Below are 16,174 nucleotides of genomic sequence, written 5' to 3'. Positions count from 1 at the left end.
ATGTTTTCTGGGCTTTTCCCTCCTGACAATACCCTTTAATCATAGTATTATAAGTAACACCAGGTCCCATTTCTCCATAAGCTCAAGAACATGCTCAGCGGATTCGATCAACATCGAATTAACCAAACCATTAAGCAAAAAATTATGGGTGAACAAACTCGGTCGAGTCCTATTTTCCTTCATTCTACGACACCCCGCCCTGTAACAACTACTCTATCATCCCTACACTACCAGAGCTCTTAATCAAAGAATTCACAACAGAAGCATTCATCAAAAGCCTCATTTCTCTAAACTTACAGAACACTGACTTTACATTATCTAAATCACCATTTATAGCTAAAACATCAGACAAAGAATCATAACACTGAAGATTATAAGTATATTTGTTTTGCTTACCAGCCCAATTAAAGAACTTTAAAGCAAGATCAAGTCTTTTGTGAAGTTCCATATATTTCAAAACAAAAGAAACAAAATTTGGTGATAACTTGATCAAAAACTTGTTACAAAAAAGGTCCAATCCTGATTCCATATCCATAGAGCCATCTAAGTAAAGACTCGAAATTTGGTGAACCCAAGGAGATGGTTTAAGGTTTTGAGGGGTTTCTGAGGCTATATCAGGGGGGTCATTAAAGGGCTCTATCCATTCTGGTGAAGGCGGATAGCTGCTGTCAGTGAAAAACCACCTAGGATTGGAAGTGAAAATTTGTATGGGGAATTTTTTTGGAGGTTTTGATGAAGACCCACGATTGTTGTAGGGTAGGAGAGGTGGAAAGGGGTGTAGGGTTGTCGCAGAGAGGACGAGGTTACAATAGGGTTTTTCGAGTGAGAAACCATCAGAAGAAGAAAATGGAGGATTTTTAAAGTAAGTAATCATTATATAATATTATTTACGCAAACTTTAACAGAAATGGTCCCATGGTCTAGTGGTCAGGACATTGGACTCTGAATCCAGTAACCCGAGTTCAAATCTCGGTGGGACCTTAAATGTTTTAACTAAAACTATTTTTGTGGGTTTGTTAATCCGTTCAACTTGTTTTTTTTTATTATTTAAAAATATATTAATTTAATATTTTATTTTATTTTTTTGTGAGAATTTTGATATATTTATATTAATAATAAAATATTATTTTAATAAATTTCCAATTGAAAATCAGTTTTTAATAATACACTATCTATTTAGCTTGCAAGTTGTGAATGATATAAATAAATTCTCCCAATTGACACCTGTTTCTCTTGATTTTGATATGGCTATGATACTAAAGTTGTTTTATGGGAAAAAAGCCATTGATTTACTGGCTTTGAAACCGATTTTATACTTGTACTTAGTTATCAGCATTGTTCATCGCATTCTGGATTTTTCTATTGGCTAATAAATTTAGCTAAATGTTTCTCTAGAACAAGTGAATAAAGGAAAGAATACGTGATTAGTCGAGTATGATAACGATTAGTTTTTAACAATTAAATATGAATATGTAACAATTAGATGAGAATTCATCATAGACAAATTATATGAATAATCTAATATATATATATATATATATATATATATATATATATATATAGATCAATAAAACATGTTATATTAAGAAGATGTTTGGTCGCGTCAAGTGAAAATAACATCTTCAAAATAACCATAATTTTTTATTTGATTATTGGATGATACTCAGATTTTTACGAGTTTAGAGACTATTTTCTCTACAGCAATTATTGTGTTACTACGTGAACCGTTGGATCTTTAAATATCAAAAATTTTGTCAACTCTCTTGTTTTTGGCAGGTTTTATGATTTTTTTTCTGGATTTTTTGCTTATTTTAGATTTTATAATTTTTTCTTTGTAATTTTAAATCTTTGTTTTTGTCTCTTTGTTTTCTAGTTGAAGTAGACTTTCTAGCTTATTTAAGATTTTGTAAATCTTCTAAGAAGAAAAGACTTGATTATCATTAATTTAGAAAAAATAAACTTGCTAATTTAGAGTTATATCTCGGCAGCTCTTTTTGCAAATTAAAATATTATGTGTTTTTTAATTAATTGTTGTTTTCAAGTTAAACCTGCATCAATATGTTTTCAAATTTCCATCTTGTTTGATGTTTGACTGGCGTTGAACATTTGAACTTGTGATCGTGAAGAGCACAGGTTAATAGCCCACCTGAAAATGCCCTCCATATCAATTGAGACTACGAGCAAGAATTTTTTTTGAAGTTTGACAATCCTGTGAAATCTTATTGAATACATTTTTTATCGGGAAAAGAAAAACCTTGAACAGGTCAATGTACTCTAAATTAAAAGTCATTTGTTTCTAACAGTGCTAAAAGTAGCATGGACTTGCAGCAAAAAAGAATATTACAATGGAAAAGGTCCATTTTGGTGTCTTCATACCCTAATGTACCTCCAATGTTTTTCACCAGGGCAATTCTTAAGGTGCATTTATGCTTTGAGGTTAATGTTAAACAACTTCCATCTGATTGATAGTTGTTCATCGATTTATTAATGTCTTGGTGATAGTAAACTGTTTTTGCTGATCTGCTTGATAGGCAGGATGGAAGCTTTGGCCGTTTTCTCATTTGATTACCTATGGTGTTATCCCTCTTGAACAAAGGCTTCTTTGGGTAGATTGTGTGGAGCTCATCTGGGTGACCGTACTGTCAATGTAAGCATCCATGGTCATTGACCAGCAAAAAACAGAAGTATTTAACGAGTAGCTCCACTGTCTCAACAGTTTAGACCTGCAAGAATGGCTATGAGTCTTTATCGTTTGTTTAATTTGCAACTGAGTTTTGTGACTTTATATATATATATATTGCTCTATACTATTTATACGACGTGTGCATTCTTGGTGACTGATTGGCTGCACTGTGTAATAAACATTTGACATTAAAGGGTTCCAAAGTACCTGGGGCCCCTGGCAAATACCATTGTGAACTCGAAAGGAGCATGTCTTTTTCTTACTGTTTGTGTAGCATTGCATGCCTTTCTTTGATTTCTTTTTCTGGTGATAACTTGTGAGCATTATCATAGTTTTGGTTGTTTTCTGATAATATTGTGCTATAGCCTTTCTTCCATGTCCTGCTATTTTGAAAATGCTTTGCTGATTCTCAATTTAACACTGAGTTATCTTTTCTGTTTGAAGTTATTCGAGTGAGAAATCGAGAGCTCGAATTTCTGAGGCAAACTCGAGCTCATCAAGCAGTGCTGATGAGGTACATAACAACTGAACTTCCCCTTTAAAATATCTTCATTTTGGAAGTCCATTGACTCTGACCGGTGGAACCCAAAACTTTAGTTTTCCTGGGCTTGGCATCTAGTAATTTAAACTATACTGTAGATCTGAGGAACTGTAATTTTGTACAGGTTCATGTTGGAATGCACTTGATTAGTTTCCTATATGCTGATATCACCTTTTCTCACCTTGTATAAATAAGTGAACTGGAAAATCATGTCCCAACAAGAAGGGTTGCGTATTGGCTGTCAATAGGCTTAAAAATCATCTTAATTTGCAAGCATTTTCCAATGGCAATATGCACGTGGACAGGCCACTTAGTTCACAGACCAGCCTCTACCATAATTTTTCTGTCATAGTATTATTGTTTTAGGGTGAGGCTTAGAGCAACAGCAAAGATTGTTTCCTTGCAACCAGGATCCTGCAGGTTCAAACTACAGAAGCAGCCGCCTGCAAGTATAGCGGTAGGTTGCATACACCTAACCATTCAAATGACTGTTGCAATTCAAGGAGGCTCATGAAGAAATATGGAAATATATGCAGAGATCCTCTGCTAGAATTCTTCATTTTATTTACTTCATGATTTCCATAATCTCTGCACATAAATCATGTATATATATATAGTAAGAATCAATGACCTGTAATATGTGTAATGCATATTTAAAGGCAAGAACAATACATAGAAATGCAAGTTCAGCTTTCCTCGGAGCCTTCTACCCCTATGACATCTTCTTTCTCAGTTCAAACAATGTTCCTTGCTTCTTCTCTTGAGATTTCACTCCCAAACTCACATTTATCTGATGTCTCCATCAAGCTAGCTTCAAACAATTATCTTCTATGAAAAGCACAAATTATTCATGTTTTACATGGCTATGGTCTTTTTGAATTCGTGAAGGATGAAGTCCCCTGCCCGGAATCAACTATCATCGGTGAGAATGGTGGGTTGCAAACAAATCCCGCTGCAGCAGTGTGGCTGCGTACTGATCAATTGATTCTTGGATGGATCAATAGTTTCTTATCTGATGGATCTCTTTCTCAAATCATCAATAATGAATCTTTGCATGATGCATGACAAGTATTAGAGACTTTTTATAGTATTCACACTCGAGATCATATCCATCAAATCAAAAGGCGAACTACAAAAGATGCCTCTTCATGCATCAGGAAAGCTTCTTTTTTTTTGTGTAGAGATAGAAAGAGATTCTTGTATTGAGTTGTACATGGCGCTAAGTAAGAATAATCAAGACATGGTACAGAATCCTGCAAGATTGCTGTGTCTAGCTGAGACTGAGATGGTAACCATGGCTACAACAAATTATTTGTAAAGTAATCAATGTTCCTTGTTATGCTTGCATTCTTGTATATCATGACGTATCTCAAATCTCCTTGACAGTAAAAAATTAGAAAAAAAAAATCACCAGGACTATAACAGGAGCTCATGCTTGTACTCTTTGTAAGGTTGGTTTCTTGGAAGATTAATGTTAAACAACACATTAACCATCACCAGAAGTACACATTCATGCATTCTATTAGAAGATTAACTACAAGTTGCCTGAGATGGCAAAAGGATTTGGGTTGAAACTGACACCGGAGTATCCGCTACTGATTTAAATGGAGTTGGGTTACTTGAATTTGGGTTAGCATTAGGATGTTTTTGACAGATTGAATACATTCAAATTGATGTATTCACGAGAATTTCGTTGTTTTAGTCTTTCTTTCTGAGTTCAAATCCAAAATAAAGACACATGAGCAAATCCATTAATCATCCAAACCAAACCTTCCTGTAACTGAAATGGGATTAATATCATAATTGTTACCCCTAGTATATTCTAATACGTTGACTGAAAAATTCAAGTAGCTCTAAAGAGGTTTTTAATGACTGGTTGATACACTCAAATCTAATAAAAAATATATAACAAAAAAATTATTTAAAAAAAATAAAAAGATACAACTCAGTTTAATAAAAATAGTTAATTCAACCCTGAATTTCAGATATAGATCAATTGATCAGATTTTAAATTTGTTTCTTTAAAATTATTAGTTCGAGTCTCACAAATCTCAAAATTACTGAAGACTTATATGATTGTTAACTTCATAACCTATAAAAATAGTCAAATTATGTACAAAATTGATTCAAACAGTCACATTATTAATATTAATATTAATATTAATAGTAATAATAATAATAATAATAATATTAATAAAAAAAAAAGTTAACTCAATTACCCGAGGTCAAAGTAATCCAGTTTTTTCGGAGTGTAATTATTTATCGGCGCCCCCTTCACACAATATGGATTGCTGCTGTGGGTAGAAGTAGTGGGCCTACAGTCCACAAATCATTTTGGTGAGAAAATTGCGCGGGACGCAAAAGACCCAATTTTAGCAAACCTTAAAAACCACAGAGACATAAATCAGACAAAACAAAGCTCCAGAGTCTAGATCCCCAAATCGAACCTCCTCTGTAAGATCTCTCTGCAAACCCAACAGTTGTTGTTTTAAAACAACAATGGCAAAACTTGAATCACTTGATGATGCAGAACCAAACCAAACCAACAACAACCTTAACTACAACAATGATAAAAAGAAAAGAAATCATGGATCAACCAAGTTTTTTGTTTTTGTGGATTACTTATTCCTATGCATCTTTTTGGCTTTCCTTATCTTCATTGTTTTCAAGATTGTTGGTCTCTAATTTCTTATCTCTCTCTAGCGAAGACCCAACCTTTTGCTTTTGTCAGGTAATTCTCCAAAACCCCATTTATCTCCTTTTTTGCTTTTGTCTGGTAATTCTCCAAAACTTGAATTACTTATTGTTTGTTTTTTGTTTATATTTAGTGGGTTTTATTTGGAGAAGCTAATAACCTCGTGAGAATCGAAAGTTTGTAACTTTATAGTTGTGTGTCAGTTTTATTGGTTGTTAGAGTAGATAATTGTTCTTGTGATGGCTTAAGGGCTTGAATTCTCATTTTGATGGATTTTGATTAGCATAAGTCTTTGATATGAGAGTTTATATAAATTTTCATGTTAATCATGAATGAGTGAGAAAGAATTGTGAATCTTTTTTAATTTCTTTCAGTTTCGAATTGAAAGATTGCAAATGGTTTTGAGGTGCAATGATTATGAGGTGGTAGCTTATTGCCGCTAAAGAGGGGAAGAGGAAGCGGTGAGAGTTTTTAAAGGGCTGGTTTTGGTCTATTAATTGGAGTGATACTTGGGTATAGATGACTTTGAAGATTTGTTAACTCAAATGATTGTTATTTATTGCGAAGGTTAGAGACAACATTTACACATGAAATACAGCTTTCAAATGGGTAGCTCAAGTAATAATGATGTTTGGTTCTTTAATTATGTCTCCTCTCCTGAATCAAAACATGACACATTCCCACTTTTATAATTACAAGATGCAGGTGACTTGATGTTTAAGACCTTTACGAGTAGGCAGATTCTTGATTTATGGTTTTTTTATGGAAAGCATGTGTGGTTGTAATTAAGATCATATATGATGAAGTCTAGTGCACACCATATTTGGTGGGTAGGTATGCTAATTAGTTCCATCATATTGTCTTGGCAAAGTTTCTATGAAAGTGATTTGCCACGTTACTTATTGCTTTCTTTTTGGAGAAGTCAAGTGCCAACTGTGACTAAGAAATTACTATATCAGGTGATCGATCTGAAGAACTGACATTGTTATTTTATCTTTTTCGTTCACTTCTTATCCAATGACAAGATTATGCTAGAGTTTAAACTCCAACAGAAAGATCTACATACTATCCCTCTTGTATGCTCCTCTCTTTGGTATATTTCTTTTCCCACCTGTTTTTATTTACTTACCCAGGGATATTATAATCTTTGCTGCAGATTATTCCTTATGAGACTATCACTTCGCCATTTCGGAAGTTCCAGATTCAGAGAGCATTCTCGGGAGTTGTCTTTTTTGGATTCTCAGAGGTTTTTAATGAAAAACTATACTTTGAAAAAGAAAAAGAAAAAATAAGAATGGTTGATTGTTTGCTTTTCCAGTCATGTTTTGAGGTAGAGCCAAGCATTCTTTTTTGAATGAAAAATACTACTTGGAATCTTGTGTTATTATTCTTCTTCTTCTCATTGTCTTTATTTACTAATGGATTTCTAACAATGGTTTACAATGAGAAACGAACTTAATTTGCAATAAAATCCTGGTAACCAATGCTGCACTGGAAATTTGCTTTGTTGAATGTGATTGTATGTGTTGATTGACCTGTTAAGGTGTCTATTTATTGAAAGATTTTGTCTGGTTTTGATGTTTATGATTGAAGATGGTTTTCCAGCAAGGTGTAAATGTGTTACTGCCTTTGCTTGCAATTAAGGATAGTTTGAGTAATTATATGAAAAGAAGTGGATAGCTCGTAGAAGGAAGAGATCAATGTAAATGTTGCTGATGGTTACAACAAGCCACCTTCATTAAGTTTGGTTTTGAATAAGACTTCTTAAAGTGGAAAAACAAAATCATATAGATCAGTAGTGGTGATGGCGATGTAAAGATTCAGTGATTTAGTGCACAAATCCTAGTTTTTAATCAATCAAGGATGAAATTTATGTATTAGATTGTGTGTTATCTAATCAATTATGTCTTTTTCATTGTACTTTCCTGAGAAAAGGGGGCAAATGAGTCCCTTAATTTCCTTTTTGTCATTAGAAGCTCTTCCTTCATCTGCATCTACTTATATTGAAGAGTAAACACTAAATTATACTGATGAATAGGTTTCTTGATTTGTCTAGTAAGTGAATGTTTTACACTACCAGTGAACTACAAGAACAAAATCTCTCTTCATTGATGAACTGGCCATGTAAAATGCAGGTGAAGAACCATAAAAATGGCCAGGGAATACCTGAAAAGATTAGTAGTAATGCATTGAAATTGATCTGTCATTATTGTCTGGTAGGGCTTTTACCTGCAGAAGCTCAATTTAATAGCTAAGAATTTCAGTCTTCATAAAAACCATACAATTACAACAATATTGAAAGTAAACAATAAAGAAGACAGAATAAAGTGATCATTACATTCTAGGGACAAACTTGGACTGGTACATGCAGCACACTTAATTTCCATGTAAGCAAGCTTAACAGACCCCAGCTTCCCTGCCACAACATTACATAAATTCATGTATCTAGGATACTTGATTAAAAGATAAAACAAATGCAACTAGCATAGCTTTTTATTAAAAAGCAGCAGCCCGCATACTGCTCTCAAGGGTGGTTTACTGTCAAAACACCACCATTAGGAATTGGAGGGAATGTATCGTCTCCACCTGGACTATAGTTACCAATGCCCATATGTGGATCATAAGAAGGAAAGCTGGGAGTTGGTGGAACCAGCACCCGTCCAATGCCTGGAATGAGAAAACTGTTGTCAGATATCAGGAAATCAGGCTGTTTCACATCCACATTATTCGGAATCTGACGCCCTGCGAGTACTTGCCCGGATATTGCAAGCAGGGCAAGGAGAGCGAGAAGAGAGAACTGTGATTTGGAAGCCATTTTATGACTACAAAGCTAGCAGATGAGATATGTTAGCAGTGATTGATGAAGAAGTGAGAAGAGTGTTGCTCTTCTTATGGTCAGGATTTGAGTGAGTTAGGTGAACTTTTCGCGGCGACTTAAGTAGCCGTTTCTATTTGGTTAAATCCATACCGCATGAAGATAGGGTAAGCATATACTTTTATGGCTTCCACGAGTCTCTCTTCTTTTTTTCATTTGTGGTTAGTTAAGCTATGACAATGCTGTTTTCCTCTTAAAGGCCATGGAATTTTCCTCTAAGAATTGCATGGGAGGCTCTTGGAAGTGCATTGTAAGGTGGTTTGTTGAAACTTGCAGAGCTAACCTTGTTTACCTAATTTTTGGGTCTTATTTTTCATCACCAAGCTTGGCGGCCATTAAATTGGTCCCCTGTCTCTCCACCTACATCTCTGTTCTTACGGGACTATGAGGATCTATTAATGGCATGTCTGCCCCTTCCTGTAGCTGTTGATATGCTATGATTTTCCTTGCAATACTGCATTTAATGTTCGTAATGTTAACTTGTATTTCATGCAATATTACTTCAACTTAGTCCTGATGGAAATAGAATTCTCTCTCTCAGATTAAATCTCTTCAAAGTGAGTACTGGACAGTCCATCCTCTTTCAGATTGATATGTTAACAAGAATGCTTTGTTGCAGCCTCCCATTAATTTGAATTTAAAATGATATTGTGGGAAGCAAACTCAATCACCATCTAAGCCAAACCTGCAAGTTATAGAATTTACATGGAGGATTGGAATCTGAAGAGGGTCTTCCACTTTACACATGTTATGCATGAAATGACTGCTCTCAGTACTATAACCTGCACCAAAGCAACTACAAAGTCCTGACTTCGACCGCCATACCAAGAAGAGACTACCAATAAATTATTGCTTCCAGTCTCTCGGCACATTTGAAAATGATGTACCAGTGACTAGTTAAAAGGGAGCTGGATTCAAACAGGAAGAAAATCCATCACAGGCAAGCCAAGTGAAGTGTTCCTTTAATCACTAGTTTTTGGAGTGAACGCAGGACTTTATCTTCCAACACGATCAATATAAGCACATTCAGAATCTTGACAGAATCAAAATCATATTAACAGAGCTATGTTGATTAGGTTCAATTCTCTGAACAAAGCTGTCTTTCTACATTTCTGTAACATAAAACAAAACAAGAGGCTGTGGCAATCATTTACCAGGGTAAATTTTCAAAACATTATGCCACCAGAACAAAAGGACGTTCTTTGAATATAATGCGGCCCCAGGGCCAAAATATTACTATGATGGCAGCCTCTTTTCATTTACGTAGATAACCACAAAAATTATGGGTCTGGCCTTTCCTCAGAAAATCTTGGAAGTTGAACAAGTGAATTAACTCGTGTGACACCTTCCAAACCTGACCAACTCTGATCATCAGCACTCACTGTTTCGCCATCTCCATCAACTTCAACTGCTAGTCTTCCATAAGTATCATTTTCTTCAGCAGATCTGACAGTAAAGTTTCTTTGCAAACATGGCTCGGATTTCTGCCCATCATCTGACTCAGCAGCATTACCAGAATGATTGCTCTGATCAAGAGTCGCTGAAGAAAAGCCTTGTTCATCGTAATCAGATTCTGAGTCCATTTTCCCATCCAAAAATAAGCACACTACAGCACAGTCATCCATCTTTGAAGTTGGGTATTTGAGCTTCCATTCACGAGCAGCTGAATCCACCAGAATTCTTGCAGCTGATGCCCGTGTTGGAGCAGAGGATACAATCTCAACCACCTCTTCGTTGCTCAAGACATCCCAAACCTGAAGCAATTCAAACTTAATAGTTAGCACACATATATTGCCAAGCGCTATCTCAAAAACAACCATAACAAGGTTATAATTCTAGCATTCCAAGATTGCTTTCGCATCATTAGCTTCAATATTGCATTACTGTTAATCTTGATGAATTTGGATGTTCTTGACAGCATGTAGGAGTTGCACTGCAACTGTGATATATTTCCTAATAGCCCATTTAGATGTTTTAGGAATTGAATTGGTTCACAAGTTATAAAAATAAATCCAATAACATGGATGAGACAAAAGAAGAGGTGTCACCATGTACCGAATAATCAAAAGGGAACAGTGAACAAAAAATTCCATGCACCAAGAACATTTCGCTGCTATTAAGCAGAATCTGAGTGAGAATGAGAACTCCAACGACTTTGGCAATACAATCAAAGATAATGCACATGTTTCACAGTCAGAACCTACATACATGTGAGAAATAAATTTGGACCATCCACCACAATGAGCTTTTGTTCTTATATGCCTTTCAAAAAGTGCTATTGCTTGATTGGTATATGAATACACTCAACACTCCTCTACAAGCTTTCCTCTCTGCTACGCAGTATACAGGATATCAAACAATGTCAAAGGCATTCACATATTTAACGACAGTCCCTAAATTTTTAGTCAGCAAACAAAGGACCTTAAAAATATCAAATTAAAATGATCCATCAACTAGTATCACAAAATGGAAGAAAATCAGATTCAATATTAACAGATTAGAAAAGGAATTGCTAGGAGAAAATATCAGAGGAGAAAACATACACCATCTGAGGCAAGAACAATGAACTGATCCTTGTCTGTAAGTGTCCGGTGTGAAAACTCAGGTATTGAGATCACTCCATATTCCTTCAAACAGAAATCCCCAAATGCCCGAGCCATTGCCAGACCAGGGGCATCATCGAATGGTAACCAAACTCTTGGCACTTCAGGTTCATCTTGCAATGCAAAGACTCTACCTTTACACCGCTTAATCCTTTCAGCCTCCCCTGCAGCAATTTGGTTTCAAATCAACTATTGGGTTTGCAAAGATGAGTATAACATCAAAATACATAATAATTATAATGCATATGACCTACTTGGCAAATCAGGCTTCAGATCAACAGTCAACTGGACTGCCACCATGGAATCATTGCTGTCCTTGGATCCCATGATTGCACGGGAATCCCCAATATATCCCATGAACAGATTCGATCCCTTTAAATTCACAAATAAACGTATTCGATAAGGCTAAATCTAAATAAATGGGACATGAGGAGTAAGCTTTACTTCCTACCAAAGCTAAATGAATGCAATATCAAGAATGAGCTTTAATCCCACAATACCTGTTTTACAATAGTAATAGCTGTGCTCCCACTGCAGAAGCAGTCCAAATTGGGATGGGATTTCAGCTCTTTATCCATAGCCTTATATGACTTCAGAAATGTTTCTCTCCATAAAGAATTCAATTTATCCTCGACAGAGCCATCCTTGTCCAAATCCCCAACATCTGATTTCTTTGAATTCCCCATGAAACAGGTTTGACCTGGTCCATTTTGTCTTGATTGACAAGAGTTCAAGAATGATTGTAATTTTACTGGCAGGGCATCCCTCACCTTGCGGGCAACAAGATGGCCATGTGGACCATGACCATCAAAGACACCACAGAAGGTCACGTCTTCAGACATGAAATCCTACAAAGAACCATAGTGTGACCAAGCAAAAAAACCTCCAAATGTCATTAAAAGTTAATCTCAACGGAAAGAATAAAACTTACTTCCCATACAATCATTGCATCCTGGTTTATTCCCTTGCGACCCTGTTGTGTGAATATACATGAAGTTCGGCTCTTTCCATTGGTGAAAACCCTGTTAGGTATGGATGGTAAATGCTGAAGTGTAACTAAATGATCAGAGAATGTCCTTTTAGTTCTCTTTTGCCCGCAAAAACCGATCCCCAAGCAAGGGGGAGGAACTGGCTCTCCATTGCTCTTACTACTGCAAGTACTCCGACTAGTTGAAACACAAGCCCCCATTTGCTCAACCGCAGAACAAAGAAGACATGCGTGGTGTAAATAATTGACAAGTTTCCTCCGATTGCCAGAACAGATCTCACATTAAATTCTGAGATTTGCTAGCTAGTCAACCAAGAAAAAGGCTATCCAAAAGACTAAAGATTCCCCCACAAATCACGTTACACCTCGATGTAGAAATCCATGGTCTTCTTTATCTTGGTCAAATACAATCCATAGGCGATTGCTTGAATCAACGATGGAACCAGCTGAACACGAGCAAGAAGACAACAGTTGATTGATTGTTAATTAAATACCTTGCTAGAAACCAGAAATGACTGCGAGTAACTAAACTCTCAACAAATCAAACAAAACCAAATTTAATAATCTTCCATGTGACCTTGGAATGGCATATTCTTAAAACGCTGTCCGAGTATCTTGTCCTTCATAAGGATTCACTTAATTGTCGCACTACTTGGAGAGATATAAACATGTTATTTAATAATCCACAAACTACTAATTAAAAAATTGAAGCCGACAAATAGAGGAGAATAGGGAGCATAAAATTCAAGAACAAACCAGAAAAAAGAAACCTGTCTGTCCTACATAGTAAAATGCATCAAAATACACTACAATCAAAACAATAAAATGGAATATATTTACATGATTCTTAAATGTTTACCTTTTAAGTTTGAGCATCACAGGAGAACCAAAGAAGAGATCAACACAAAGAGTTGACAACAAGTAGCATATTATTTGGCACAATCTTAATTAAAACCCTCATATTTATGGGGGATCGTCCATAAAAGGCTTAAAAATAGAACAAACTATACATCCTTTTGTAACTAGTTTCCACTTTATAAAAAGCAATTCAGAACTAAGACTAGACCATTATTTCAAAGTAAAGAGAGAGGGAGAGAGAAAACGTAGAACTTTGAATTCCCACGAGAGAGAAAACCAAGAAGTGATAAAGCAGAAACAGAAAAGTAGAAAAGGACGAAACAAAGGTACGATTTTGTCAAAACCGAATCAAAATATGGCCTTAAAAAGAGAATGTAACAAAGATATCAAGTAACCATTACATAATTATCTTTAACATAAACACACAAAATTTACTAGTACTAGAAACTAACTCAAGTCAAGCTCTGTTTCCCTCTTTGGCCAGCCACAGAATTTCAAAAAAGAAACCAAAAAACAAAGAGCACAAATTCAAATTTTCCCTTTTTTTGAACCCCATCTGGTATAGTATACCAGAGAACAGAAAGTTTTAATTTTTGTAAACAAAAACACCCCATAATCCATAAAGCAAGCATCTTTCTTTCTCTTTTGGTTTCCTCAGTTTTCTCAGTAACCAAACGAAGTTTGTTAACGAACACTTTAACTTCCATGTGTCAGACCTTTAAACCTCTTGCATTAAGAGGATATTTGGAAATATAATTGCGATTATTTTTTATTTAGAAAAATATTAAAATCATATTTTTTTATATCAGCGGATCATCAAAAGACAAACTGAAATTAATGCTACCATTATCTTTAACAGAGAAAAACACAGTTGTCATCAAAAGACATGCAACATTCCTGAAAAGGGACAGTAAAAACTGAAACAAAGACTGACCTTCAAGAAAATTTTGTTGAGAAGTGAAACAACTTCAGAGTTTAGGATTGGAAGAACAAAGCAAAACAATATAGAAACAAGTTTAGATGATATGAAAAAATTCAGAGAGAGAGAGAGAGAGAGAGAGAGAGAAAGGAGAGTGGTTTGTGTGTCTGCATTAATAGCGAGGGGGGGATGGCCGGCAGTAACTGTTGTGTTAAGGGTGTAGGCACAAAGCCCAAATCATGATTTTTTTTTTTCTTTTAGATAATTTTGTTGTTGAAGAAACCAACACTCGCATCTCTTGAGCGCGTTAGGATTGATTCATGCCAAAAGCTTGAAGCTGAGATGCAGGAAGAACGATGGTGTCCGGTAGTGTTTGGGAACAATCCAACCCGGTCAGCTCACTGCGATCATCTCTATGATTAAAATTATAAGTTGTTTAGATGGTGAATCAGTAGTAAAAATTTCACACTAAAAAATTTGTCTTTTCTATAGTTTCATGTTTGAAATCTTATAATTACTCATGTAATAGCTATTAAAAGCTTACATGGTTGTTAATTTTAGAACTCGTGGGATTAATCAAGGTACATGCAAGCTGACCCAGACACCCATATTAATCGAAAAAAAAATAGTAAATTTAATGAATTAACTTACATCAACTAGAATTAAAATCAATCAAATATTTCATTGTTTTAATATCATTATTATTATTTTTAAAAATCATCTTAAAATTTATTTTTAGTCCTGCCTGTTCTTACCAAGTGAACTTACTACATTATAAAATTATGTTCAAAAATATACTCACAAGAAGATTGCCGACATCTCGAATCCGTGTCCATAGACGAGCGCAGGCAGCGGAAGGAGTGCTTGTCTATTGTCAGGTTACGGGTCTCTTGTCAAGGCTAAGAGAGTGTGTTTTACACGTAAAGTCGAGCGTTTGTGAAAGGCAACACGCTCAGGGTTCGAAAGAGGTGGGATTTTGGGCACGTGACGTGGCAGTAGAAGGGGAAAAACAAAATAAAATAAATAAATGTTGGGCCATGAAAAAGGTGATTGCAAGTGGTAGAATTAAGCCCCACCCACAATCACTTACCCTCCGTGCTTGCTTTCTGTCCCTTTTATTTTTAATTAAATACCACCTTTCTTTTCTTAATTTAAATAAAAAAAATTATTACATGAATGCTTTAAATTTTTGGAGGTAGATTGGTGGGAAAAGTTGATGGGCCTCAGCTGGGCCTTCTTGAAGTTGTATTTCCTATCATGCCTAGCTATATGCCATAATCATTTGTGCCCGTGCACTACTACTTGTATGTTTCTAAGATGCCATGATACAATCTAGTTTCCCTTCAAGTTTAGACTTTCGAGTCCTCATTGCCACGTATTCATGTTTTCTCTTAAATAACTGGTGAATTTAATACAAATAAATAAGTTATGTTCGATTATTTTTTTATATATATATAAGATACTTGTATTTTATTAATTTTAAGGTTAAAATTAATAAAATACTCGTAGCCAGGTGCTGATCTTCTAGCCCTATAAATAGATGCATCATGGCACCAACCATTGGGGGGTGAGATGGCGGCTCTTAAAAGTCTAGCTAAGATGGGTGGATAATTTAATATCCTTCACATTGATTATGCAACAACTCTAGAAGGGGAAAATAAATAAATCCTTGAGTACATATGCAGCCTATGTGGGCTAACATTTTCATTATTATTGGCATGGAGTGGTGTTGGTTTTGGGAATTATTTAGCAGGAGAGATGAATATTGCGTATATATTTCACATTAATATATATATATATATATATATATATTGATATTTAGCATCAACAATTCTCATATGGAAAATGAAGACTATATATCTTGAATTCTTGACTAAATTCTCAAAAGAAAAATAAGAAGTTTCCTATTTAGTGTATTAGACTATGTTGTGTTGAGAGAAATGTTGATAATGTCCAACATATATTTGGTAATTTCCATCCATTGCTAGAGATTGAAAATTAAAAAGAAGAAG

At 35.2% G+C, this 16,174-nt stretch overlaps 2 protein-coding genes, 1 long non-coding RNA gene and 1 other non-coding gene across 7 annotated transcripts; 2 read left to right on the top strand and 2 right to left on the bottom strand.

Moving 5' to 3' along the window:
• The first annotated feature begins 909 nt into the window (after nucleotides 1-909).
• On the top strand, nucleotides 910-981 carry TRNAQ-CUG (transfer RNA glutamine (anticodon CUG)). Its single transcript has one exon. It is a non-coding gene; the product is annotated as a tRNA-Gln (tRNA).
• Nucleotides 982-5,476: 4,495 nt separating this feature from the next.
• LOC133669354 (uncharacterized) lies at nucleotides 5,477-7,390 on the top strand. The gene is made up of 2 exons (XR_009833884.1): nucleotides 5,477-5,955; nucleotides 7,076-7,390. It is a non-coding gene; the product is annotated as an uncharacterized LOC133669354 (long non-coding RNA).
• Nucleotides 7,391-8,162: 772 nt separating this feature from the next.
• On the bottom strand, nucleotides 8,163-8,792 carry LOC133669353 (putative cell wall protein). The gene has a single exon (XM_062089453.1). It carries the CDS (start codon nucleotides 8,732-8,734, stop codon nucleotides 8,444-8,446), a length of 291 nt encoding a protein of 96 aa, XP_061945437.1. The 5' UTR covers nucleotides 8,735-8,792; the 3' UTR covers nucleotides 8,163-8,443.
• Nucleotides 8,793-9,828: 1,036 nt separating this feature from the next.
• On the bottom strand, nucleotides 9,829-14,343 carry LOC133669352 (probable protein phosphatase 2C 52). 4 transcript variants are annotated; one of them, XM_062089451.1, is made up of 7 exons: nucleotides 14,178-14,341; nucleotides 12,963-13,033; nucleotides 12,329-12,831; nucleotides 11,898-12,245; nucleotides 11,652-11,769; nucleotides 11,338-11,561; nucleotides 9,829-10,548 (listed from the first exon to the last, which is right to left on the bottom strand). In XM_062089451.1, the coding sequence occupies exons 3-7, from the start codon at nucleotides 12,584-12,586 to the stop codon at nucleotides 10,075-10,077; spliced, it is 1,422 nt and encodes a 473-aa protein (XP_061945435.1). In that variant the 5' UTR covers nucleotides 12,587-12,831; nucleotides 12,963-13,033; nucleotides 14,178-14,341; the 3' UTR covers nucleotides 9,829-10,074. The 4 variants fall into 4 exon arrangements, with proteins under 4 accessions (XP_061945435.1, XP_061945436.1, XP_061945432.1 ...); XM_062089452.1 differs by lacking the exon at nucleotides 14,178-14,341 and adding an exon at nucleotides 13,245-14,143; XM_062089448.1 differs by lacking the exon at nucleotides 12,963-13,033 and having other exon boundaries at nucleotides 14,178-14,343.
• Nucleotides 14,344-16,174: the final 1,831 nt, after the last annotated feature.

Source organism: Populus nigra, chromosome 12 (assembly GCF_951802175.1).
Source record: "Populus nigra chromosome 12, ddPopNigr1.1, whole genome shotgun sequence".
Classification (NCBI taxonomy): domain Eukaryota; kingdom Viridiplantae; phylum Streptophyta; class Magnoliopsida; order Malpighiales; family Salicaceae; genus Populus; species Populus nigra.
Note: the sequence above shows the minus strand (reverse complement) of the source record. Positions and strands in the feature narration are given on the sequence as shown.